The following is a 27421-nucleotide window of genomic DNA, read 5'->3' on the forward strand; positions in this document are numbered from 1 at the left end:
ATTATCCCAATTTTACGCAAAATCTAACTCAAGGTCACAAAACAGGTGAACAGGGTCTACTCAATAATAACAGGAACTGCGTGTTCATCTCATTCACCCCCAGGTGTACCTCCAGCTCTGGGCGCTTAACCAGTCCACCGCCCTACCTTAACAGAATCAGAAACCCTGCAATCGAATCCCGACTCCCGATGGGTCCTCAGAGAAGCGTATTCACCTCTCTGAGCCTCAGCGCACATGTCTGTAAAGGGTGGCTGACACAAAGCAACCCTGCCTACAGCTAGAGCGAGAGATCAAACAGGACAAAAAGAGGCTAGAGCTCTCTGCAGGGCGCGGGTTCCGCGGACAATTCGGAGACCTCGGGGAGCCAAAGACCCCTCGCCGTCAGATGAGCTGGGATGAGGGCGAGGTCTCTCAGATAGGCTAACTCGGGTCTGGTCGCACACCCACCGATTCCCCTACTGGGGGCCCAGCTTCCGGTATCCCAGTGACGTGCCACCTCCACGAACTCTTTGAGATTCCGTCTCTCAGGGCGCAGGCGCACCTTCCCGCAGACCTGCCAGTCACGTGCCTGCCTCCGCACCCAATCAGAGCGCGCGCTGATTCGAGCATGCGTAACCTCACGGGTCAGGGACGGCGGCCGGGAGGCGGAAGCGGAGGGTGTTGTGGTTCTGAGGGTGGCACCCGGACCTGCTGCTGTTGAGGCGGTTGCGGCGGAGCTGAGGCGCGGCGGCGGCGCTGCCCGCCCCAGGCCGCTCGGCCTCAAGGCTCGTCTCCCAGCCTCGCCTGAGCCCGCCGGGGCTCGCGCCGACCAGCGCCTGCCCTATGAGTGTGTCACTGGTTGTCATCCGCCTGGAGCTCGCAGAACACTCGCCGGTCCCCGCCGGCTTCGGCTTCAGCGCCGCTGGTGAGTCCGCGGCCTTGCCGCCTCCCCCGTAGCCCGCGCCTGGGCCCCGGGGGCTCAGAGTCCGAGTCCGAGGAAGGGCCGCGACGAGGGCTTTCGCCTCAGGAGGAAGCCGAGAGGTGGTTGGAATCCCTCTCATTTCCTCCATCCTTAAGAGGTATTCCCAGATGTCACCTCTGGGAAGCCTTTCCCGGTCCCTCCTTCCTGGTGCCTCCTCATCGGGACTCTGTTTATATTTGGCGCGTCGCTTTCTCCGCCCTGGGTTGGGGCCGAGTTGTGCGAGTTGGTTTCCTCTACGTTTTGTGAAGGCAAAGACGGAATCCCCAGCTCGCTGATGGCCCGTGGTTTAATTAAATCGTTTCTCTTTGAAAGACTTTATTTAAGCGCCCTGTAGCAAGAGTTATACTTGTAATTAAAACGTGTACACTTCTGGTGTCCGAGCACTGTGCTAAACACTTCATGTGCACTGTTTCTAATTATCTTCATATAACTCTATTAGTTAGATGGGTGTATGACCCTTTTACAGAACTGGGAAGCTGAAGCCCAGGGATTAAGTGACTTGCCCACGATCATCTGTCAGTGGCAAAACGGGTATTCTACCTCGGAGAGCTGGACTTGAGAGTCTGAGCTCTTCATTCCCAGCCACACAGCCGCCTCAGTGGGGAATGCAGGTGTGGCTCTGCTCTTTGGACCTCCAACAATTACCTAACAACAACATTCGTTCAAGAAATAGTTTCTGAATGTTCACTCTCTGTTGGAGCTTTAGTTGTGTGCGGAAAGGGATGTGGTCCTTGCTTTAATGGCACCAGCAGTTCAGTTCATGGAGACAGATGAAGTAAATAATTACAAAATAAATGTAGGGACTTCCCTGGTGGCGCAGTGGTTAAGAATCCGCCTGCCAGTGCAGGGGACACGGGTTCGAGCTCTGGTCGTTAAAGATCCCACATGCCGTGGACCAGCTAAGCCTGTGCGCCACAACTACTGAGCCTGCGCCCTAGAGCCTGTGCGCCTCAGCAAGAGAAGCCACCGCGATGAGACACCCGCAGCACCCCCCGCCACAACTACAGAAAGCCTGCACGCAGCAACAAAGACCCAGTGCAGCCAAAAATTAATTAATTAACTAATTTAAAAAATAATAATAAATGTAGAATTATAGCTGTGACAAATGTGGTGAATGAAAAGAAAAAAGAGTTTGGAAAGCTCTACAAGAGTATGTGTTTGGTTTGGGGAAGGGGCCCAGGGCTGGTAGGGATGGTGTCATTGGAAACTTCCCTGAGTATGTGAGTTTTGAAGCTGCAAATTAAAGATTGAATGTGATTTAATAGGCTACTGAGTTCTGAAAGTCAACTAAATTGACATAGGCCACATATACACTTCTACATGGGTCAGTCATTGATTCATTAATTTATTCAACAGATCTTTAAAGAGCTTCCAATGTGTGGTAGGCACTGTAAGTGCAAGGGATACAGTGACGGGCAAAACAGGCCTGATCTCTGCTCTGATAGAGCCTATATTAAGGATATTCCAGTCGAGTTTCCAAATTCCTTTTCCATTTTTGTGTGTTTTAGTGATTTAAGACAATGATCATGGATTTCCAGGGCATGATAGCATAAGGGTGTTTAAGAAGACTACCCCCAAAAGTTTTTAAAAGTTTTATTAGTGGACTTGATGCCTTCATTTGGGGCTGAACACACAGTTTCACTCTACGAGTGTTACTAAAATGTTGGTTCATCTGAGCATAATCACTCTCAAAGCTTTTATCTCGTTCATTTGCTTTAAAGCGCATGGTTTTCACTAGAGCAGTCCTGCATTGCTGCGTTTATTGCACCGGGCATTAATTGACTGTCAGGCACTGCAGGAGCCCCGGAGGTGAGTGAGATGGCCACTGCAAAGGCATCTTACAGTCTTGGGGGAGGGCAGCAGAGAGAAAAGGAAAACCTATGGATGGATACATTGAGAGTAGAAAGGAGCTTGTTTCATTATCAGGTATTAATCATTCATGTGTTCTTTAGTCGGGGAAATGTCTGATGAGGAGATCAAAAAGAAGACACTAGCTTCAGCTGTAGCCTGTTTAGAAGGGAAATCACCAGGGGAGAAAGCAGCGATCATACATCAGCATCTTGGCCATCGAGAAATGACAGATATGATCATTGAGACCATGAAGGCCAACCCAGGTATGCTTCCTAAAACCTGAGAAGACTATCTTTTGTAACCTAAACCCACGGTTGCCTGTTTTATACGCAGTGTTCAATGAAACCTACTTTTATCTTTTACTGCCTTTGTGCCTTACATGAGGTCATTAGGCCGCATTTCAGCTTCTCTAAATATTTCTCCTAAATCAATCCTAACAAGCTAGGTTGACAGCTCTGCTCAGTGAGGAGAGCTACTTACCACATAGGTCAGGGGCAGATCATATTGAAATCAGGTAAACGTGTTGTGACTCTCCCTGCTCTGCCAGCTCATTCCATCCAGGGGAATGGAAGTGTATTGCATCTCCAGAGTGGAGAACTGGTAGGTTTGGTTTTTGAACTTCACAGCCCTGAATATTTATCCCACTTAGGAGTGCACGATGGAAGACACCTGCCTTATTATGGTACTTCTAAATGTAAAGGCTACCGTTGAGTCTCTGAGGGTGTTAATGACATTTGGGGCGGGTGAAGAGCACTTCCTAGCTGAGTTGCCACCACAGTTCTGCTGTTCTGTGAATGTAGTTCTTAGTGCAGTACATTACAATTTCTCTTCCAAAGTTTATTCTTCTACTCAAAGTTTTCATCTGATTAGAGTCCTTCAGCATATTTCCTATCAGTTTATAATCCAATTTTTGGTTTGTGAAAGATGAGCTGAAAGCTACAATGGAAGACAGGAAGTCTTCAGAAGCATCCCCCACTGCACAGAGAAGTAAAGATCAAAGTAAAGAAGGCGTAAACACTGCTCCTGATTCTCCATCCAAACAGCTTCCAGACCAGATTTCGTTCTTCAGTGGAAACCCCTCCGTTGAAATAGTTCACGGTATTATGCATCTATACAAGACAAAGTAAGAAAATCCTTTTCTCTTTTGAGTTTGTCTGTTTTTTTGCCACAGGGCAGAGAAAAATCTCTTGCCCTGAAGGGAAGTGGGTATTTTAAGCTTCAAAGGGATAGTACTTTCATATACTGTGTGTTAAAGAATTCTTAGATGTTTTATATATGGTTAAATCTCGTACATTGGGTCAAAGCTTCTTAGGAAAGAATTGTGTAGATTCACTTGAGAAAATACCTAGGAAAATATTCCCTGAGAAGGTAGGCATGCAGGTGATTGGAAAATTGAAAGGAAGGAAGATATAAAAGAAAAGAAAAGAAAAATTCTAAATGATCCATAACATCATTGTAGACTCATGTTCCCACCAAGTCTTTACTAAAGAAGCTGCTAAGAAGTCACATAATGGGTTGCAGTTTCATCACGTCATTTTACCCCTTTCTGTGGTCCAAACAAGGCTTGCTGGAGGCCAAAGGAAAGGAAGGGTTTTGCTAGTCTACAAGCTGGGCCACCAGCTCCTTGGATAATTGGTAGCTGATCTCTTTAAAGGCTGTCCTTGTCCTAACTTGTCTGCTAGGTTCCCACTGGGAAGCAGAATACTCGGGGAGCCATTTTAGATCACAGCTATTGAAGTGAGTTTGCAGCATTTCAAAAGCAAATAGCATTGTGGGAGGTTTTTCTTTCCCCTCTATTCCAGCTATTCCAACCCAGCAACACTTTCTGTAATCTTCAGAGTCACATTCTTATGGTTCAGAATTTTCCTTCCTATATTTTGAGCTCTTCTCTCTTTGAGACCCTTTGAGAGAAGACCGTAGTTTGAGTTGTGCTTCTACATTATCTAAGGATAGTTCTTACTAGAAGACTAATGAGAGCAAAACACAAACTGCAGATTTGCCTGATGGAGATTTATAACCATAACAAGCCTTTAACTGAAGATTAAAAATATCAGTGCTGGGTATAATGTAGAACATTTCACAGCTTACCTTAAACTCCACTGCAGGTATGTTTAAGGGATTCTGCATTTACCCATGTAGTGTGTATTTTCAGGTAAAATAACAAGCTGTTTAACTTGATTTATAAAGCATTACACTTTTTTTCTTGGACATAAAAGTTGTGTGCTTAGTGTTGTTTGCACTAACTATACCTCATCTATTCAAGACAGTCTAATTATTGTCTTATTAGTAAGATGACCTCCTTAAAAGAAGATGTGAGGCGCAGTGCCATGCTGTGTATTCTCACAGTCCCTGCTACAATGACCAGTCATGACCTTATGAAGTTTGTCGCCCCATTTAATGAAGTAATTGAACAAATGAAAATCATCAGAGACTCTACTCCAAATCAGTATATGGTGCTGATAAAGTTTAGTGCACAGGTAAAAGTTAAGATATTAAAAGTCTCTTTGCCACAGAAACTGTGTTTTTGAAACTGTTTGATACTAGCCGTGTGTGATTTACTGCATTTTGCACTTCAGAGTCTTGATATGTTCTAGAGTATTGTTGTAATTCTAGAAATATTTCTAAATTCATCAGCAGACACGCTGTTCTAATTCATACCTGCTATTTTTTATAAACCGGATTGAGTATGAAATCTAGGGTTGTGTGTGTTTGTTTATCCAGTAGTAACCATTCCAGTAGAACAAGAGTTCCCAAACTTTCTGAAGTTAATCCTGTATTATTATTTGCCTTTATAAAACTGTGCCCCTGCTTGTATCATCCTCTTTTTAGTAGATATTCTTTGGAACATTTTAGAAAATAAAATCAATTAAAAAAAAATTTGGGTGACAGGAGGGGTTTTGTGACACTCCTTGCATCGTTAAAGATGCTTTAGAGATCTTTTTTTTAAAATGTATTTTATCTATTTATTTATTTTTGGTGCGTAAGGTGTAAGGTCTTTGTAGCTGCACACGTGCTTTCTCTAGTTGCAGCAAACTGGGGCTACTCTCCTTTGTGGTGCGCAGACTTCTCGTTGCAGTGGCTTCTCTTGTTGCGGAGCACGGGCTCTAGGTGCGCAGGCTTCATTAGTTGTGGCACGTGGGCTCAGTAGTTGTGGCTCACAGGCTCTAGAGTGCAGGCTCAGTAGTTGTGGCTCGTGGGCTTAGTTGCTCCTCGGCATGTGGGATCTTCCTGGACCAGGGCTTGAATCTGTGTCCGCTGCATTGGCAGGTGGATTCTGAACCACTGCACCACCAGGGAAGTCGCAAAAGATGCTTTAGAGTTCTAATTGGAAATCACTGCGATAGAGAGACAAACACTGAAAGAATGGTGATATTTTCAGCTTTTAAAAGTATTTGCACGTTATAACAGAGTTTTTGACTTAGGAAGGTTTTGCCATCCAGTCCGTTTCACTTGTTGCATTAAGCATCATTTTGCATGCGCCTCAGTTCTAAAGATGTTAGAAAGATATTCTCTTGGTTTTTATTCTTAGGAGTATTCATGTTTCTATGTGAATAGAAAAATGAGGTAAGCTTTAGGTGTTATCCAGGTTATTAAAGGGCTGGCTACCTTATCCATAGGTTTCATTCAATTTGGTTTTATTTTTTTTTTTATAATAGTGTTTATTTTTACTTGTTGACAGTTGGCTTTATTTGTTTATTTATGGCTGTGTTGGGTCTTTGTTTCTGTGCGAGGGCTTTCTCTAGTTGTGGCAAGCGGGGGCCACTCTTCATCACAGTGCGCGGACCTCTCACTATCGCGGCCTCTCTCGTTGCGGAGCACAGGCTCCAGACACGCAGGCTCAGTAAATGTGGCTCACAGGCCCAGCCGCTCCGCGGCATGTGGGATCTTCCCAAACCGGGGCACGAACCCGTGTCCCCTGCATCGGCAGGCGGACTCTCAACCACTGCGCCACCAGGGAAGCCCTCATTAGGTTTTGAAATGCAGCTCTGTCCAAGTTACTTCTTTCTCACCTCATTGATAAACAGTCTTCCTGAATTTGCCCCAGATAGACAGTTCCAACTTGCAGATTGGCAAAGAAATGAGTGTGCCTGTAGGGTCACTTGCCATTGCCTCTGACCAATCACCAAGATTTATGGGTAATAGGAAGCCCATGACACAAGGCCCACTTGTCATCTCCTCATTTCAAAAACGCAGAGTTGACAGCAGTAGCAGCCATTCATTGGCCGTGGGAACAGAATTAAGAGAAATAAGAGTTCGGGGCTTCCCTGACGGTCCAGTAGTTAAGCCTCCACACTTCCACTACAGGGGGTGCAGGTTCAATCCCTGGTTGGGGAACTAAGATCCCGCATGCCACATGGACACACACACAAAAAAGAGAGAAATGAGTTGGATTATATTTGTACCTGTTCAGCAGGCCACCGAGAAAGAACGCTTAGTGTGGAATTCCGTGTACAAGAGGGTACACAGTTGTTATCTTTAACCTTTACAAAGCACCACACATTTGAGAGAGACATTTAAAACGTGTTTCAATGGTTCTGTAAGCTTAGAGTTCACAAGTTGACATTGAGAACTGAAAAGCACCTCACAGCTGTTTTCACTGACTGTCAGAAGACCTTCCAAGGTTGCTGAAGAACTTTCCAAATAATGGGCAAGTGGTATTTTAAATCTTTTTGAATCTAATAATAAGGGTATTGATGATAACATGCAACCTTTACTGACTGCTTATTCTGTACCGTTCACTCTGCTAAGTGCTTGATGTGCACTAGCTGATGTAATCCTCACTACAGCCCTGCTGTTGTTATCCTAGTTTTACAAGTGAGGAAACTGACTACGGAGAGAGGTTAGTGATTTGGCCAGGGTTATACAGCTAGAAATAAGTGACTGAGCTGGGATTTGAGCCCTCACTTTTAATCCCTAGGGTGTAGTCCTCTTCCAGCAGGAGTGGGATGAAAGTGTGGGGAAGGGAAGATATTCACTGTTTGCCAAAAAAATTGTGTAATGGCAGTATTTTACTTATAGCTTCTATCGAACAAGCAAGGGTGATAAGTAACACAGGGAAAGTCACAGAAAGAGACTGGGGAAAAATGTTTAAGAACATATTAGACTTTTTATTTAGTCTGAAGTGTAATTAAGCCCACAGCACTAACTTGTCTAATAAACCCACAAACTTCCCTGTAGCACATGCTGCCCTTCACAGTCTGCAGTTAGTGCTGTGGAAATTTTCTGCTACTGTTAATGGATTTTCTTTGTACTTCTGCATTGTCTCTCCACCTCTGTCTTTGGACCAAGTGCAGGTTGCTTAAGTTGACACATGTTTTCTGAGACTGTGGTACAGCTTTCTGAGTGCTCTGTGAGGATAGAACCCTTGACCTTGGTATCGTGAGTTGTATTGTTTATCTGTAATGCTAGATCTTAGGGTCTAAGGCTCATCCTATCAGGGATTTTCTAATGCCTAAAATTACCCTCCTGGTATAAGACTTGAAGTTGTTAAATTAATACTGGGCCCTAATGAGAATAGACTCAATATCACCAACTCCTGAGTAACTTACTAGATGTCAAGCCTGTGCTAATTGCTTTTCATGCATTAGCTCCTCGAGTCCTCTCAGTTATGCCATAAGGTAGGTGTCATTATTTTCATATTTTATAATTGAGGAAACAGACATGGGTGAGACACTTGCCCAAGGCTACATAGCTAGTAAGTGTCCAAGTTATGATTCAAACACAGGCACCCTGACTCCATGGCCTGGGCACGTAACTATATTCTTACTCCTTTCTTTTTCTCATCATAGAATTTTATTAAGAACTAATAGGCCTTCTCTATGTCTTTTATCATTTCTTGAGTTTCTGTTGGCCTCATCTTTCTTTATTGCTGGAGGTGTTAGATGTGCCTACAGAGTTGTACTGTGCCCCTTAGGAAATTTAGTCTTTGGGTAAGGAATTTGTAGTTCAGGATACAGGGAAATAGAAGGGGATTCAGTTTTGTAGTTCCTTGGGACAAAAAAGAACAGATAACCTCTCAATGGAGTATGTTGACTCATTTTCACTTAATATGCTTGGGCCAGCGCAGGAGATAGCTCTTTTGAAAAGTAAAAATGTGTTCTCAGAAGTAAAAATGTGATCACTGTGACAGTAAAGGAACCTTGATCATAATAGGTTTTTCTTTTTCTGAGTTTATGGTGAGAAAAGAACAGTAAAATCAAAGGACTAGGAAAAAACCAAAAGCTGGGTTTCTTGAAATTTGGGGCTCTAGGGCTTCCCTGCTGGTGCGGTGGTTAAGAATCTGCCTGCCAGTGCAGCGGACACGGGTTCAAACCCTGGTCCGAGAAGATCCCACATGCTGCGGAGCAACTAAGCCCGGCACCACAACTACTGAAGCCCGCACACCTAGAGCCTATGCTCCGCAACAGGAGAAGCCACCGCAATGAGAAGCCCGTGCACCGCAACAAAGAGCAGCCCCCGCTCGCCACAATTAGAGAAAGCCTGTGCTCGGCAACGAAGACCCAACACAGCCAAAAATAAATAAATAAATTTATAAATAAATAAATAAATAAATTGGGGGCTCTATACAGTGCAGGCAGGCATTTTAAACAAGAGTTGTTTCTTCTGTGGTTTTTTTTGGCAGTTAGCTTCAGGCTTTTGTGCATTTCAGTGCTGAGTTGAAGCAGGAACCACATGGATTTTGTTCCCTGCTCTTGTCCTTTGCATAGCACAGTGCCCAGCATGTGCTTGGTACTCAGTAAATATTCCAGCCAGTGAAGCGACATTTCCAATACCAAGATTTTAAAGAAGATCACAATGTGTTCAAAAAGTATACTTCTTTGGTATAGATAATTCCCCCAAGAAAGAAATAATTTATCTCATGTTGAGTAGATTTTGTCACATCCCCAGTATCACAAACCTTGTCCCTTCCTCTGAGGAGGCTTGGGCACTTAGGGAGCATCTACAGAGCTGGAGGTCTTTGGTTGGGTCTGCTGTTCTCAGCAGCCACATCTGCAGCAGTTCCTGGTGGTGCCGGGGGCCCTGAAGAGCCAGCCGTGGCCCTCATTTCCCTCGGTGCGTGAGTCCAGTTGCTCACTGTGCTGCTTACTCATCCAGAAGCCTTTCAAGACACATCTACTGCTCTTGAAAAATGGGAGAAGCCATTTGGGGCTGCTACTTCTTAGCGTTAAAGAGACTTATTGTCCAAGAACTGGCTTTTAACATTTTGAAGTTCAAATACACAGGTGGTTTCCTGAAGGAAAGCCTCCCCACCCCACCCCCAAAAAAGTCCCTGCAAAATCTGTGTTCAGAATTGGTCATCCTTCCTTAGTGGCTTAGCTTGCTTGGTCAGATTAAGAAAGCATAGGTAATTAAGAATCCACACTTGAATTACATCATCAGAGTGCAGTGAAAAGCTGCTGAAAAGCTTAAAAGTGGCTGTAAGGTTCGGACCCTATCAGGGTAGACAGCCAGGACTGGTTTTGCCTGGTACAGCTTGAATCTCGTCCTTGAGGTTGATAGTGCGGCATTTCCTTTCGCAGAACACCCTTCCTCTCTTCAGGCAGCTTGTCTACACTGGTGAGGCCAAAGCACACAACTTCCTATCTTTGGGCTAATGCCTGTGTGAGAGTGAAACCCAGATAAGCCTTGGCCTCTCAGCTGCCTCTAAAACTTAATGAGTTTTAAAAGCTGGAATTGTCTCTTTGTTACTTTCTACTAAGGCTAGCCTGGAAGATTTGATTTACTTGTGTCCATATTCACAAATGCACGTTTGCCTTTGCAGCTTTACCTACAGGGGACTGTTTCCCCTGATTTTATCTGTCTTCCACTCCAAGGGAACAAGTTGTTGGTATTTTAAAGGCTGGTTCATCTTGGACCTCTTGACCTTGGCCAGAAGTTTTGCTTTTGGTGTTACACACTAGTTGCTTAAAACCTCCTGATAGGATTCTTATCTATCGTGTATTATTATTATTATTATTGGGTTTATTGAAAAGAAGGAATTGGCTTTTCACTCCATACCAGTTCCACTGGTCCTCTATTTTTCCTCACATAGATGCTGACATTTGTTTTAAAAAGCTCTTCTGTAGGGAATTCCCTGGCAGTCCAGTGGTTAAGACTCAGCGCTTTCACTCCCAGGGGCCCGGGTTCAATCCCTGGGTGGGGAACTAAGGTCCCGCAGGCCATGTGGTGTGGCTGGGGAAAAGAAAAAAGCTCTTCTGTAACAATCATTGCTTATGATTTGGTTCCAAATAGGCTTGACTTCAGTGGCTGTGAAAGTGCTGACTAGAGGCAAAAAAAAAAAGAAGAAAGAAGAAAAATGATATCACGGGAAACGTTGACCATTGTTGGCTGAATATGTATTAAAATTGTAGTAGCTGTCAGTTTATTGCACTTCAGTAGCTTCTGCTAGTTCCAGTAAGACTATCACGTATCAGGAAAAATTGTAGAGATGTAGGATATTGACCTGCAGGGTTCAGTTAGCCTGTGAACCTGCTGCCATAGATGTTACTTTTGGCAGTTGCTTTCTCTCCTAAGTATAACTTTTAAAAGCTGAAGAACAGAATAATTGAAGCCATGCATCTTGAATAGAAAGCACGTTTTCAGGATCTCTCTCTTAACTTTTTCCTTTTCCCCACTGGTTCACCTAGGCCGATGCAGATAGTTTTTACATGGCATGCAATGGCCGCCAGTTCAACTCAATAGAAGATGATGTTTGCCAGCTGGTCTATGTGGAGAGGGCTGAAGTACTGAAATCTGAAGATGTAAGTGTGAATAATTCTTATATTTGATATAAACATATCAGAATGGTATAAAGTTGGAAGTTAAGATATCTGCAGAAATGTCCAGAATAGGCCAGTCCATAGAGACAGAAAATAGATTAGTTGCTAGAGGCTGGGGGAGAGAGAAGTGAGGAGTGACTGCTAACAAGAACAAAGTTTCTTTTGGGGGTGATAGAAATGTTCTAGAATTAGGTGGTGGTGTGATGGGTGCACAGCCTTGTGAATATACTAAAAACCACTTTAAAATGGCAAATTTTACATATGTGAATTTTATCTCAAGTTTTAAAAATTGTCCAAAGTATTTTTTAAAAAAAAGGGTATTATCTGTGTTGTTGAAAATGAGTATGTATCTATTCCAGATGGATGAAACGTTGCCTAGAGCCTAAAAGAAATGTTTTTGTTTGAAATGTTAACCCTTAATCCTCGTCCTGATTTTTGATTCTGTTTTGATAGCAATTTATGATTCCCCTGACCTCCCACCCTCCATGGGAAGCTTTCCTATAATACGTGCTGTTTGAATCATTTTATAAAGTAGTAGGTCTAGCTCAGTTATGCTTTTAATATTTCCTTTGTTTTAAAGTAGCCCTAAAGGTCTTTTTACCTTGAATTCAGCTTGATAGGAATAAGTTCTGATTAGATTGCTCTGTCATTAGATTAGGTAAGATAAAAATTGGCAAAGGATAAAATCAGTCTTCCCTTTTGCCAGTTGCTGGGCAAGGCCTCAGTTTTAGAAATTCCTTTCTCTAAATGAACACGGCTTCTTGAGAGATTTCCTGTAAATATCTTCTCTTCAGGGACCACAGATTAATGTGAGTTTTCTCAGTGTGTCCTCATTTGTACGCCTTACCTTTGCCTCAATAGTCCCACAGTTGGCAGGGCTTGGGTCAGACACCGCTGTGTTAGAGGTGCCTTTCTTGACCACCTAGATTGTTATGCCCCCTATTTCACACCCTGTTCTTTCATAGCATTTATAACCATAGGTAATTATACTTTTTAAAATTTTGAATTTCGTATGTCTCTCTACTAGAGTCTAAGCTGTGTGAGGACAGGGACAGACTTTGTTTTCTGGGACTTACTGAATCTGTTTTTGCTCACCATTGCCCCACACCTAGAACAGTGTCTGGCACACATAGCAGAGAATTAATAAGTATGTGCTAAATGAATAAATAAATAAAATCACTGTGGTTGATACTGTTATCACTTAGTGGAAAGTGTCAAGTTTTAATTTACTCTGTGGAAAAATCATTCAGATACACTCCTGTTCTCCTGCTTTTATTCCTTTGTGTTCCAGTATAGTCATGGCCATTCAGAGTTAGAGCAAGGAGTCTGGTAACAGAAGATTCTGGCAGCAGTTTCCCCTCCTAGAATGTCAGCTCTGTGAGGGCAGGCATCCTTGTCTGCTTTGTTTGCCACTGTATCCATAGTGCCTAGCACAGTGCTGGGACTGTAGGAGGTGCTTAATTAATATTTGTTGCATGGATGAAAATCTTACCAATTTATTTTCACAAATCAATAATACTGAGAACATCCTGCGAGGAGTCAAAAAGTAACAGGAAAACTGTTGCTTTAAAAGAAAAAAAAAATTAGAACCCGTGGATGACAAGTGAGGCTTATTCGAGGTGTTTCCCTGTAGGGGGCCAGCCTCCCTGTGATGGACCTAACGGAGCTCCCCAAGTGCACAGTGTGTCTGGAGCGCATGGACGAGTCCGTGAACGGCATTCTCACCACCTTATGTAACCACAGCTTCCACAGCCAGTGTCTGCAGCGCTGGGATGACACAACGTGAGTGCAGGAGGTTACCCCCCTACCCTGTCAAAGCTCATTATTACCCTTTCCCAGAATTAAGAACAGCCGCCCCCCCAAAATGAATCACTCCAAGTATTTGACTTTATAAACCTGGGTACCACGATGGTGAAGAGGTCACATAGAAGGGCCTTCCGTGTTTCTTCTTTGCTTTCCTCAGTTCACGTGAGGATCAGCATTCCTAGACCAAGTGCCCTTTAGTGTGCCAGTTCTGAATGCTTATGGAATGTCCCAAAGCAGCATGAATTGTTCTTTCCTTCGAAGAGCCAGAAAATGAGGGGGTGGGGGGAAGTTTAGCTTTGAGGCTCTCATGCTAAAATGACATCCAGGTCTAAAATCTTGTTTATCACCTGCACTTTATGTCTACTCTTTACTTTGGCTTTCTTATCTTTACTGGGCTTTCTTATCAAAGCCCAGATTGCTGGGCTACAGCAATCTGACATTTTGGATTTACCATGTTGTTGATGGCTTGGTGGCCAGTAGTAACAGTAGTCACTAAGTATGAGGCACACACACACCTATGTTCTCCTGTTTCCCAGTGCAACAGAGGCCCTATTTGTAGGGTGGCATTGTGCAAAGAACTGAGGTGTAACCTGTACCTTTTTTTTTTTTTCAGTCAGAGGTTGCTGCTCCCTTTGCAAACTGCATTGTGGGTCTTAGCTAGAAAGGCCTTGTGGCCTTCAGACGCTGGCCTCATGGGTTTCCCAGTACAGAGAGGAAGGTGCAGAATCAAATAATCGCACGAATAAATGTGAAATTACGGCCATTGCAAGTGTTACAAAGGAGCAGCGTTGCAGCATTGTGACTCGAGAATAGGGCCCTGAGACAGCCAGGGCTGTCTGAGAGGCAGCCTCTCAGGGAGGATGAACAGGAGTTAGCCAGCTGAACAGTGGAACCGGCGAGAAGGCAGTGTAGGGGAGGGGGTGTGCACGGGAAGGGGGAAATCACGTTCCAAAGCCCAGGAATAAGGAGGGGCGAAAGTCCACAGGAGTCTCTGTTCTCTGCCCCCACGTGGTCAGCTTTACAGAGCAGGGACCCTGTCTGGCTGTTCTCTGCTATGCCGCTCACACTTAGCAGGAGACGTGGTGCGTAGGAGCTCAGTAAATATCTTTGAGCAAATAGACCCGGGCTTTTCCGTGGCTTGTTTACCTGGAGAAGAATCTTGCCCCAGTTCTGTAGAGTCCTTGGTCAATTCTGGGGTATCATTTGAGGGTTCTTCAGAGAATTGTCCAGGTTTAAATTTGCCTTGAATAAAGCCACGCTGAGATGTTTGTGTTCCATAAAGGGTCTGTCTGTATCTTGTGTCCATCTGCTATACCATTAAAGTTCTGGATGCTTCTTTGTTTCCTGCCACTCCAATTTTACTTTCAGTACAAGTTAAGTTTTGTAAAACCATAGCATTTTCAAGTTGGAAGTTTCCCCAGGGACCATCTAGTCCAACCTCCTCATTTTATAGAAGAGGAGACAGAGGCCCAGAGGTGAAAATTAGCATGCTCAAAGTGTCATGACAGAGAACGAATGCCAGAACTGGGTCCAGAATTCAACCCACCGGGCAGCTGCCCTCAAAACCATGCCGTGCCTTCAGCAAGTGGGTTTTGAGCCTCTCTGTGTGCAACTACAGTGCTGTGTGCCGAGGGGGAGAGAAACAAACACAGACCCTCCTCGGGAACATTGATCTGCTAAGGGAGAGTCACACATACATGTATGCTTACAATTCGAGGTAGATATGAGAGAGAGCCAGCTGCCCCGCTGGGGTGGTCTGGAAGGGTTGCTTACAGAAGGCGGTATTGGTACCAGGTCACGAAGGGTGGTTTTTTGTCAGGGAAGGACATTCTGAGAGGATTTCCCCAAATATCTCCTCAGGAAAATAAGATTACAACTCAAAATTATTTTTGAAGGGAAGGCAGGAAGAATTGAATGAACTGTTATTTTTTAATAGACAGATGAGATGGTATATCATAGAGGGCTAATTGTATAATACAGATAAGTTTATTTTTATAATTTTCCCCCCTTTTTCCTTTTTATTCTCAGGATCATACATTTCGGAAAGATCATTTTGGCACAGTGTAGAAAATTAGATTTCAGAATTCGTTTGCTGTTTTCTTATCCCACCACTACCACAGCTGCCACAAAGACTGAAGTGATGACACAGAGCTAGTTCCTACGTTTGACAAGACTGCTTGTGGAGTCCTAGCTGCCACTTCTTTTTTTTTTAATAAATTTATTTATTATTTATTTTTGGCCGCATTGGGTCTTCGTTGCTGTGCGCGGGCTTTCTCTAGTTGTGGTGAGTGGGGGCTACTCTTTGTTATGGTGCGTGGGCTTCTCATTGCAGTGGCTTCTCTTGTTGCGGAGCACGGGCTCTAGGCACGTGGGCTTCAGTAGTTGTGGCACACGGGCTTCAGTAGTTGTAGCTTGTGGGCTCTAGAGCACAGGCTCAGTAGTTGTGGTGCACGGGCTTAGTTGCTCTGCGGCATGTGGAATCTTCCCCGGCCAGGGCTCAAACCCGTGTCCCTTGCATTGGCAGGTGGATTCTTAACCACTGGGCCACCCGGGAAGTCCCTAGCTGCCACTTTTGTTACTTCTTCAAGTTTGTCCTGTCTTCTCTTTTGGTACTAAAGAAAGAGACAGACTAAATCCTTTAGCTTTCTCTTGGGAAACATAGTCCTTATCTGTGATAAGAACTTAGTGTTCTTCCTGCTTATTTCCATTCCTTGGTTTTATCTATTCAGTAGGGTAACAAACTGATACTAGTTATATCTTGAGCATTCTTTCTTCTTGGTGCCAGTTCACTTAGCCTCAACTATCACCTACTTTCTATCATTTTTGCCAATTGGACACAAATATTCGTGACTGGTACTTAGCATTACTTTGTCTTGAGTATAAGGGTTAATGGATTTTTTCAATTTTTTTTCATTTTTATTGAAGTATAATTGACAATCAAAAATTGTATATATTTAAGGTGTACAACTAGATGACCCGATATACATCAACACTGTAAAATGCTCACCACAGCCAAGCAAGTCAGCATATCCATCACTTCACACTTTTACTGTTTTCCCTTTTTGTTTTTACTTTTCTTTTTTTTTGTTGTGAGAACAACGAAGCTCCACCCTCTTAGTAAATTTTAAGAACACAGTACAATATTGTCAATTATAGTCAACATTGATGTGTACCAGTTCTCTAGAACTTACTCATCTTGCATAACTGAAAGTTTGTACCTCTTGACCAACATCTCCCTGTTTCCCCCTTTTCCCAGCCCCTGGAAGAACACAGTACAATATTGTCAATTATAGTCAACATTGATGTGTACCAGTTCTCTAGAACTTACTCATCTTGCGTAACTGAAAGTTTGTACCTCTCGACCAACATCTCCGTTTCCCCCTTTTCCCAGCCCCTGGTAGCCACCTTTCTGCTCTATGTATCTATGAGTTTGGCTTCTGTGCCATTTTTATTGGCTTTTTGTAAATTGAAACTTTAGTACTCACCGAGCACTGGTGTCTTTTTCCAGATGAAATTCATTGTATGACAAAATGTTGTATGTGTTTCATGAAGGCCATTAACTTTTTTTTTTAGTGAAGTTTACTACAGAATTTAGTTTCAACTCTTAGGAGCAACCTTGAGAGGACAGGGTACATTTTGGATGATTTAAAACCTTGAGAAGTGGGGATAAGGTAGATTGAAGTAAAAATACATTGTGGGTAGCCAGACATGAAACAAAATTAACAACTCATCTCAAGTCTCTAATTCTAACCTATAAATATTTAGTTCTTTGATTACCTAAGCTTTAGACAGAAGAGTGGAGAAAGATATGAGGCAGATCAAGATTTTTCCCTTATCCTCAGCTTTATCAATATTTTGTGGGACTTCCCTGGTAGTGCAGTGGTGAAGAATATGCCTGCCATTGCAGGGGACACGCGTTCAAGCCCTGGTCTGGGAAGATCCCACATGCCACAGAGCAACTAAGCCCGTGAGCCATAACTACTGAGCCCGCGTGCCACAACTACTGAAGCCCACGTGCCTAGAGCCCATGCTCCGCAACAAGAGAAGCCACTGCGATGAGAAGCCCGTGCACTGTAACAAAGAGTAGCCCCCGGGCTTCCCTGGTGGTGCAGTGGTTGAGAGTCTGCCTGCCGATGCAGGGGACATGGGTTCGTGCCCCGGTCTGGGAAGATCCCACATGCCATGGAGCGGCTGGGCCCGTGAGCCATGGCTGCTGAGCCTGCGCGTCCGGAGCCTGTGCTCCGCAACGGGAGAGGCCACAGCAGTGAGAGGCCCGCGTACCACAAAAAAATAAACAAACAAAAAAAAGAGTAGCCCCCACTTGTAGCAACTAGAGAAAGCCCTCATGCAGCAACGAAGACCCAATGCAGCCAAAAATAAATAAATAAATTAATTTTTAAAAATTTTGTGGTTTTCATTTCATTTGAGAATAGCTTGAAAGCATTTGTCTTTTGAATGATGTCCTTAATTACGATAAACTTAAAACTATTATATAAGAGAGGGAGGATATACAATTACATTTTTGACTTTTGGGTTCTGTGACAGCTGTCTTTTATATTTAATCTGTATTATTATTTTTTGGTGTCCTTTATAGGTGCCCTGTTTGCCGATATTGTCAAACACCAGAGCCAGTAGAAGAAAATAAGTGTTTCGAGTGTGGCGTTCAGGAAGTAAGTAACGAGTGGTGGGGAAGAGTAACGCACGCGGCTTTAATCATCTGGGATTTTCTTCTACCCAGTGTGGTGTAAATTCTTTTCAATTCTTTTTGAGACTGATTTTTTTTTTTCTTTTTGTCCAGGGTCAGGCAAAAAATAAAAATACACAAACTATTTTACTCATACACAGAATACTTTATGGTTTCATTCTTTGTCCTTTAAAAACACCTAGACTTTTGTTGATAATTGTGATTATTTTTTCTTGCTATTTACATAGAGTTCCATAGAATCCAGAGCGAAAAACTAATTGACCCCTAAAAGCATCCTTGCTTGTTGGGTTTTAAACATATTTATTCAGAACTCCTGTAGAAACAACTCTAAACCTCATCCTGTGTCAGGCTCTCCTCTTTCCACCCCAGTGGACCAGGTCATGTGTTATTATGTAACTAATTAAGATCTTACCTCCTTCTCGGCAGAACCTGTGGATTTGTTTAATATGTGGCCACATAGGATGTGGACGGTATGTGAGTCGACATGCCTATAAGCACTTCGAGGAGACCCAGCACACATATGCCATGCAGCTCACCAACCATCGAGTCTGGGACTATGCTGGAGGTGAACACCGCTCCCATTTTCTAATTTGGATTCATTCTTTCTGAAAACGTCTCCGTCAGAACCTCTCCCCTTGCTCTCACAGCTTGAAGTCTTCCTGACAGCTGTGGCAAACTCCAGTTCTCATGGTGCCCCATAGGGCACTATTTCCTGTGAATGGCCTGCACTGCAGAGGATAAAGAGAGTTAATACTTACACTCTGCCCTCTCTTTTTTTTTTTTAATTCAAATGATTTAACCCACTTTTAAAGAAATATTGCAAGGCATTTAATTTGGATCTGTAAAAACATAATTTTGTCAAAGTTAAAGGCTTATGGAGACCCTTTTCATTCTGAAGAAACATGCCTTAGTTGACTCATTCTTTTCTTTAGATAATTATGTCCATCGACTGGTCGCAAGTAAAACAGATGGAAAGATAGTACAGTATGAATGTGAGGGTGATACTTGCCAGGAGGAGAAAATAGATGCCTTACAGTTAGAGGTAAGATATTTTATTAATAATTACTGAATACCTATGTCTACTGCTTTTTACTACTCTAACTTGAAAGGTTGTTTGGGCTTTTAATTTTGCCATATGCCCTGCATGTTAGCTTTTGTTTTAAAGATCTGTATTGCTCTGAAGGATTATAAAAATATTTTTATTCCATCTTATTTTCTTCTTTGAAAATCTAATAAGTTTCACTGAGCCTTATTACCTTCAGTGTCATGTTCCTGGTTGTCTCAAGTTCAGTATTAGTGTTGTCCTCTATAGCTGTGATAAAGGTGGAAGTTAAGAATTTTCCTGGGCTTCCCTGGTGGTGCAGTGGTTGAGAGTCTGCCTGCCGATGCAGGGGACACGGGTTCGTGTCCCGGTCTGGGAAGATCCCACATGCCGCGGAGCGGCTGGGCCCGTGAGCCATGGCCACTGAGCCTACGCATCTGGAGCCTGTGCTCCGCAACGGGAGAGGCCACAACAGTGAGAGGCCCACGTACAGCAAAAAAAAAAAAAAAAATGTTTAAGAATCTTCCTGTTGGGGGGGATTCCCTGGTGGTCCAGTGGTTAGGACTCCATGCTTCCACTGCAGGGGGCACGGGTTCGATCCCTCGTCGGGGAACTAAGATCCCACATGCTGCACGGTGTGGCCAAAAAATAAAATATATTCTTGGAAAAAAAAGTTATAAAAAAAAAATTCTTCCTGTTGGCATCACAGTAGCTGTTGGAAATTGAGCAAACTTGGTCAGGATAAGTTAACCCCAATAGCATCTTTCCATGCTGAGAAGCTTTTTCCCATATATTGGGCTGGCTTTTATAATTGGACCCTTATATAGATAAAGCCATTTTTAGGGTTTTCAATATAATTAAGGAAGCAATAAAATTACCACAGTCTTATTTTTCTCATAGCAGTAAACCCCATCTACTATAAAATTGATGTGTAAATTTTATATTAAGGAAGGAAAAGTTTAACATGAGTCCTATTTTATAAATTTCAAAATGATTAATTTTAAAACAAATACCTTAACCTTGGGAGGAGGTGGACATTTGAAAACTTGCTTATCTCTAGACTCTTAAGGTCAGTGGGATGGCCTAAAATAGAGCTGATGTTACCATTAATAAATTGTATTGATGTGAAAAAAATACAAATCTTTTTTTTTTAATATTTATTTATTTATTTTTATTTTTGGCTGCATCAGGTCTCAGTTGTGGCATGCAGGATCTTTCGTCACGGCGGGAGGGCTTCTCTCCGGTTGTGGTGCTTGGGCTCCAGAGTGCGCGGGCTCAGTAGTTGCAGCACTTGTGGGCTTAGTTGCTCTGCGGCATGTGGGATCTTAGTTCCCCGACCAGGGATCGAACCCGCGTCCCCGGCATTGGGAGGCGGACTCTTAACCACTGGACCACCAGGGAAGTCCCCCCCAAAAATTCAAATTTTTAATGTTAAGTTTGTAGTAACTCTTCCAAATTAAGTATGTTCACTCAGTGAATACTTATTGAGGGTTGCCATCTGTTAGCCACTCTTCCATGTGCTGCTGGGAGCTCAGCATTAAATAGACTCCCTGCCCTCATGGAGCATACATTCTAGTGACACACACACATACAGTCTTCCAATTGTCCTTTCTTTCTGTTGCTCTTTCATTCTCTTCTCTGGCCTGCAAACATGATTAGATCTCTTCCAGTCTCCTGGAATGGTCTTTCCAGAATGCAGATGTGATCTTGCCACTCCTTGGCTCTTATTTCTCAATATCATACCCCAGAGCCTTCCATAGGCCCCATCTCTCCATACCCTACACCCCAGCCTCATTGGTCTCACTTCATCTCTGAAGCAATTCTAAACATCCGCAGCTCACATCTTGTTAGTTCTCTGGAATCTGTCTCCTCCTCCTGTCTGTCTGTCAAGAGTCCTCTCAAATCTCACCTTCTCTCAGAAGTCCTACCGGATCCTCTCCTTTCTCTGTAGTTGCACAGCACTGTTCATTCATTCATGCATTCAGGCAGCAAACATTTCTTGACATCCAGAATGTGCCAGGCACTGGGGGTACAAAAATGAAGATATAATCCTTGCTTTCAAAGAGTTCAGTCCAGTCAAGGAGAGAGGCAGGCAAACCGGTGATTAAGTGCTCATGTCATAAATGCTGGTAATGATAGGCACAGTGTCGTGGGAGCCGAGAGAGGCAATTAACCCAGGGCTGGGAGTGACAGGGACAGCTTCCTGTAGGGGGCAGATGGATGAGCTGATTTGAGTTACACTTTGATTTAAAACCATGTAGGGAACTCCCGGCGGCTTGGGGTCTATTCCCTCCACCGTCACGGAACTGCCCCGGAGCCCGAGGGGAGAGCGGCCTCACTGAGGCTGCTGGCTCCGGAGGGGCCCTGGCGGCCAAAGCCGCGACAGTCGTGAGGACGGCGGGCCGTTGTTTCAACAAGTAACTTAAAGACAAAATGGAAAAACAAGGAGGTTTGTGCCTGAGATCATGTTGATGTGAAACCGGGGATGGCCACCTTGTGCCAGCCGTGTGGATGAAAGGCTCTTGGTGCTGCAGCCAGGAGTCAGTGCTGTGCCTCTGAGATGGGAGAGCCAACTTCAGGACACTGATCAACAAGAGACCTCCCAGCTCCACATAATATCAAACGGCGAAAATCTCCCAGAGATCTCCATCTCAACGCCAGCACCCAGCTTCACTCAACGACCACCAAGCTGATCCAGCCTCATCCACCAGAACACAGGCAATAGTCCCCTCCACCAGGAAGCCTACACAACCCACTAAACCAACCTTAGCCACTGGGGACAGACACCAAAAACAACGGGAACTACGAACCTGCAGCCTGCAAAAAGGAGACCCAAAACACAGTAAGATAAGCAAAATGAGAAGACGGAGAAATACACAGCAGATGAAGGAGCAAGGTGAAAACCCACCAGACCAAACAAATGAAGAGGAAATAGGCAGTCTACCTGAAAAAGAATTCAGAATAATGATAGTAAAGATGATCCAAAATCTTGGAAATAGAATAGACAAAATGCAAGAAACATTTAACAAGGACCTAGAAGAACTAAAGATGAAACAAACAATGATGAACAACACAACAAATGAAATTAAAAATACTCTAGATGGGATCAATAGCAGAATAACTGAGGCAGAAGAACGGATAAGTGACCTGGAAGATAAAATAGTGGAAATAACTACTGCAGAGCAGAATAAAGAGAAAAGAATGAAAAGAACTGAGGACAGTCTCAGAGACCTCTGGGACAACATTAAATGCACCAACATTCGAATTATAGGGGTTCCAAAAGAAGAAGAGAAAAAGAAAGGGACTGAGAAAATATTTGAAGAGATTATAGTTGAAAACTTCCCTAATATGGGAAAGGAAATAGTTAATCAAGTCCAGGAAGCACAGAGAGTCCCATACAGGATATTTCCAAGGAGAAATATGCCAAGACACATATTAATCAAACTGTCAAAAATTAAATACAAAGAAAACATATTAAAAGCAGCAAGGGAGGGCTTCCCTGGTGGCGCAGTGGTTGAGAGTCCACCTGCCGATGCAGGGGACAGGGGTTCGTGCCCCGGTCCGGGAGGATCCCACATGCCACAGAGCGGCTGGGCCCGTGAGCCATGGCTGCTGAGCCTGTGCGTCCGGAGCCTGTGCTCCGCAATGGGAGAGGCCACACAGTGAAAGGCCCCTGTAGCGCAAACAAAACAAAACAAACAAAAAAAAAACCAGCAAATAACACATAAGGGAATACCCATAAGGTTAACAGCTGATCTTTCAGCAGAAACTCTGCAAGCCAGAAGGGAGTGGCAGGACATATTTAAAGTGATGAAGGAGAAAAACTTGCAACCAAGATTACTCTACCCAGCAAGGATCTCATTCAGATTTGATGGAGAAATTAAAACCTTTACAGATAAGCAAAAGCTGAGAGAGTTCAGCACCACCAAACTAGCTTTACAACAAATGCTAAAGGAACTTCTCTAGGCAAGAAACACAAGACAGGGAAAAGACCTACAATAACGAACCCAAAACAATTTACAAAATGGGAATAGGAACATACATATCGATAATTACCTTAAATGTAAATGGACTAAATGCTCCCACCAAAAGACACAGATTGGCTGAATGGATACAAAAACAAGACCCATATATATGCTGTCTACAAGAGACCCACTTCAGACCTAGAGACGCATACAGACTGAAAGTAAGGGGATGGAAAAAGATATTTCATGCAAATGGAAACCAAAAGAAAGCTGGAGTAGCAATTCTCATATCAGACAAAATAGACTTTAAAATAAAGACTATTAGAAGAGACAAAGAAGGACACTACATAATGATCAAGCGATCGATCCAAGAAGAAGATATAACAATTGTAAATATTTATGCACCCAACATAGGAGCACCTCAATACATAAGGCAAATACTAAGAGCCATAAAAGGGGAAATCGACAGTAACACATTCATAGTAGGGGACTTTAACACCCCACTTTCACCAATGAACAGATCATCCAAAATGAAAATAAAAAAGAAAACACAAGCTTTAAGTGATGCATTAAACAAGACGGACTTAATTGATATTTATAGGACATTCCATCCAAAAACAGCAGAATAAACATTTTTCTCAAGTGCTCATGGAACATTCTCCAGGATAGATCATATCTTGGGTCACAAATCAAGCCTGGGTAAATTTAAGAAAATTGAAATTGTATCAAGTATCTTTTCCGACCACAATGCTATGAGACTAGATATCAATTACAGGAAAAGATCTGTAAAAAATACAAACACATGGAGGCTAAACAATACACTACTTAATAACGAAGTGATAACTGAAGAAATCAAAGAGGAAATCAAAAAATACCTGGAAACAAATGACAATGGAGACACGACAACCCAAAACCTATGGGATGCAGCAAAAGCAGTTCTAAGAGGGAAGTTTATAGCAATACAAGCCCACCTTAAGAAACAGGAAACATCTCGAATAAACAACCTAACCTTGCACCTAAAGCAATTAGAGAAAGAAGAACAAAAAAACCCCAAAGTTAGCAGAAGGAAAGAAATCATAAAAATCGGATCAGAAATAAATGAAAAAGAAATGAAGGAAATGATAAAAAAGATCAATAAAACTAAAAGCTGGTTCTTTGAGAAGATAAACAAAATTGATAAACCATTAGCCAGACTCATCAAGAAAAAAAGGGAGAAGACTCAAATCAATAGAATTAGAAATGAAAAAGGAGAAGTAACAACTGACACTGCAGAAATACAAAGGATCATGAGAGATTACTACAAGCAACTCTATGCTAATAAAATGGACAACCTGGAAGAAATGGACAAATTCTTAGAAATGCACAACCTGCCAAGACTGAATCAGGAAGAAATACAAAATATGAACAGGCCAATCAGAAGCACTGAAATTGAAACTGTGGTTAAAAATCTTCCAACAAACAAAAGTCCAGGACCAGATGGCTTCACAGGTGAATTCTATCAGACATTTAGAGAAGAGCTAACACCTATCCTTCTCAGACTCTTCCAAAATATAGCAGAGGGAGGAACACTTCCAAATTCATTCTACAAAGCCACCATCACCTTGATACCAAAACCAGACAAGGATGTCACAAAGAAAGAAAACTACAGGCCAATATCACTGATGAACATAGATGCAAAAATCCTCAACAAAATACTAGCAAACAGAATCCAACAGCACATTAAAAGGATCATACACCATGAACAAGCGGGGTTTATTCCAGGAATGCAAGGATTCTTCAGTATACTCAAATCAATCAATGTGATAAACCATATTAACAAGTTGAAGGAGAAAAACCATATGATCATCTCAGTAGATGCAGAGAAAGCTTTCGACAAAATTCAGCACCCATTTATGATAAAAACCCTGCAGAAAGTAGGCATAGAGGGAACTTGCCTCAACATAATGAAGGCCACATATGACAAACCCACAGCCAACATCGTCCTCAATGGTGAAAAACTGAAAGCATTTCCACTAAGATCAGGAAAAAGACAAGGTTGCCCACTCTCACCACTCTTATTCAGCATAGTTTTGGAAGTTTTAGCTACAGCAATCAGAGAAGAAAAGGAAATAAAAGGAATCCAAATCGGAAAAGAAGAAGTAAAGCTGTCACTGTTTGCAGATGACATGATACTATACATAAAGAATCCTAAAGATGCTACCAGAAAACTACTAGAGCTAATCAATGAATTTGGTAAAGTAGCAGGATACAAAATTAATGCACAGAAATCTCTGGCATTCCTATACACTAATGATGAAAAATCTGAAAGTGAAATCAAGAAAACACTCCCATTTACCATTGCAACAAAAAGAATAAAATATCTAGGAATAAACCTACCTAAGGAGACAAAAGACCTATATGCAGAAAATTATAACACACTGATGAAAGAAATTAAAGATGATACAAATAGATGGAGAGATATACCATGTTCTTGGATTGAAAGAATCAACATTGTGAAAATGACTCTACTACCCAAAGCAATCTACAGATTCAATGCAATCCCTATGAAACCACCACTGGCATTTTTCACAGAACTAGAACAAAAAATTTCACAATTTGTATGGAAACACAAAAGACCCCAAATAGCCAAAGCAATTTTGAGAACGAAAAACGGAGCTGGAGGGATCAGGCTCCCTGACTTCAGACTATACTACAAAACTACAGTAATCAAGACAGTATGGTACTGGCACAAAAACAGAAAGATAGATCAGCGGAACAGGATAGAAAGCCCAGAGATAAACCCACACACATATGGTCACCTTATCTTTCATAAAGGAGGCAGGAATGTACAGTGGAGAAAGGACAGCCTCTTCAATAAGTGGTGCTAGGAAAACTGGACGGGTACATGTAAAAGTATGAGATTAGGTCACTCCCTAACACCATACACCAAAATAAGCTCAAAATGGATTAAAGACCTAAATGTAAGGCCAGAAACTGTCAAACTCTTAGAGGAAAACATAGGCAGAACACTCTATGACATAAATCACAGCAAGATCCTTTTTGACCCACCTCCTAGAGAAATGGAAATAAAAACAAAAATAAACAAATGGGACCTAATGAAACTTAAAAGCCTTTGCACAGCAAAGGAAACCATAAACAAGACCAAAAGACAGCCCTCAGAATGGGAGAATATATTTGAAAATGAAGCAACTGACAAAGGATTAATTTCCAAAATTTACAAGCAGCTCATGCAGCTCAATAACAAAAAAACAAACAACCCAATCCAAAAATGGGCAGAAGACCTAAATAGACATTTCTCCAAAGAAGATATACAGACTGCCAACAAACACATGAAAGAATGCTCAGCATTATTAATCATTAGAGAAATGCAAATCAAAACTACAATGAGATATCATCTCACACCAGTCAGAATGGCCATCATCAAAAAATATAGAAACAAATGCTGGAGAGGGTGTGGAGAAAAGGGAACACTCTTGCACTGCTGGTGGGAATGTGAATTGGTACAGCCACTATGGAGAACAGTATGGAGGTTCCTTAAAAGACTACAAATAGAACTACCATATGACCCAGCAATCCCACTACTGGGCATATACCCTGAGAAAACCATAATTCAAAAAGAGTCATGTACCAAAATGTTCATTGCAGCTCTATTTACAATAGCCCAGAGATGGAAACAACCTACGTGTCCATCATCGGATGAGTGGATAAAGAAGATGTGGCACATATATACAATGGAATATTACTCAGCCATAAAAAGAAACGAAATTGAGCTATTTGTAATGAGGTGGATAGACCTAGAGTCTGTAATACAGAGTGAAGTAAGTCAGAAAGAGAAAGACAAATACCGTATGCTAACACATATATATGGAATTTAAGAAAAAAAAATGTCATGAAGAACCTAGGGGTAAGACAGGAATAAAGACACAGACCTACTACAGAATGGACTTGAGGATATGGGGAGGGGGAAGGGTGAGCTGTGACAAAGCGAGAGAGAGGCATGGACATATATACACTACGAAACCGCCTGGAGGGGTAGGATAGGGAGGGTGGGAGGGAGGGAGACACAAGAGGGAAGAGATATGGGAACATATGTATATGTATAACTGATTCACTTTGTTACAAAGCAGAAACTAACACCCCATTGTAAAGCAATTATACCCCAATAAAGATGTAAAAAAAAAAAAAAAGAAAGAAATGAAGGGGAAAAAAACCCCAAAACCATGTAGTTCTTCTTGAAGTCAGCTTAAACAGAAATCTAAGGGTTTTTTAAATTGTACATTTCTCTGTTTGTCCCTATAGATTGTAAGCCCCCAGAGGACCAAAGTGTAATTG

The 27421-nt window shown here is 42.5% G+C and overlaps 2 protein-coding genes across 5 annotated transcripts in view; one reads left to right on the top strand and one right to left on the bottom strand.

The window, feature by feature from the left end:
- Nucleotides 1-530, bottom strand: part of ACAD10 (acyl-CoA dehydrogenase family member 10) — a 49574-nt gene extending 49044 nt beyond the window's left edge. For 2 of the 3 annotated variants that reach the window (XM_079942854.1, XM_079942852.1), the window contains exon 1: nt 448-530. The gene's annotated coding sequence lies outside the window, so the exon portion shown is untranslated. Of the gene's footprint in view, nt 1-214; nt 263-447 lie in introns of those variants that run through there. The other variant, XM_079942853.1, reaches the window with a different exon arrangement.
- Nucleotides 531-601: 71 nt separating this feature from the next.
- The window catches only part of BRAP (BRCA1 associated protein), a 39298-nt gene continuing 12478 nt past the window's right edge, over nt 602-27421 (top strand). For both annotated transcript variants that reach the window (XM_079942860.1, XM_079942861.1), the window contains exons 1-9: nt 602-904; nt 2914-3075; nt 3737-3935; nt 5100-5289; nt 11440-11553; nt 13205-13353; nt 17972-18047; nt 18509-18647; nt 19015-19124. In XM_079942860.1, coding sequence (XP_079798986.1) covers nt 823-904; nt 2914-3075; nt 3737-3935; nt 5100-5289; nt 11440-11553; nt 13205-13353; nt 17972-18047; nt 18509-18647; nt 19015-19124 — 1221 coding nt within the window. In that variant the 5' untranslated portion in view covers nt 602-822. The remainder of the gene's footprint in view (nt 905-2913; nt 3076-3736; nt 3936-5099; nt 5290-11439; nt 11554-13204; nt 13354-17971; nt 18048-18508; nt 18648-19014; nt 19125-27421) is intronic.

The sequence above is a fragment of the Stenella coeruleoalba genome, assembly GCF_951394435.1.
Source record: "Stenella coeruleoalba genome assembly, chromosome: 14".
Classification (NCBI taxonomy): domain Eukaryota; kingdom Metazoa; phylum Chordata; class Mammalia; order Artiodactyla; family Delphinidae; genus Stenella; species Stenella coeruleoalba.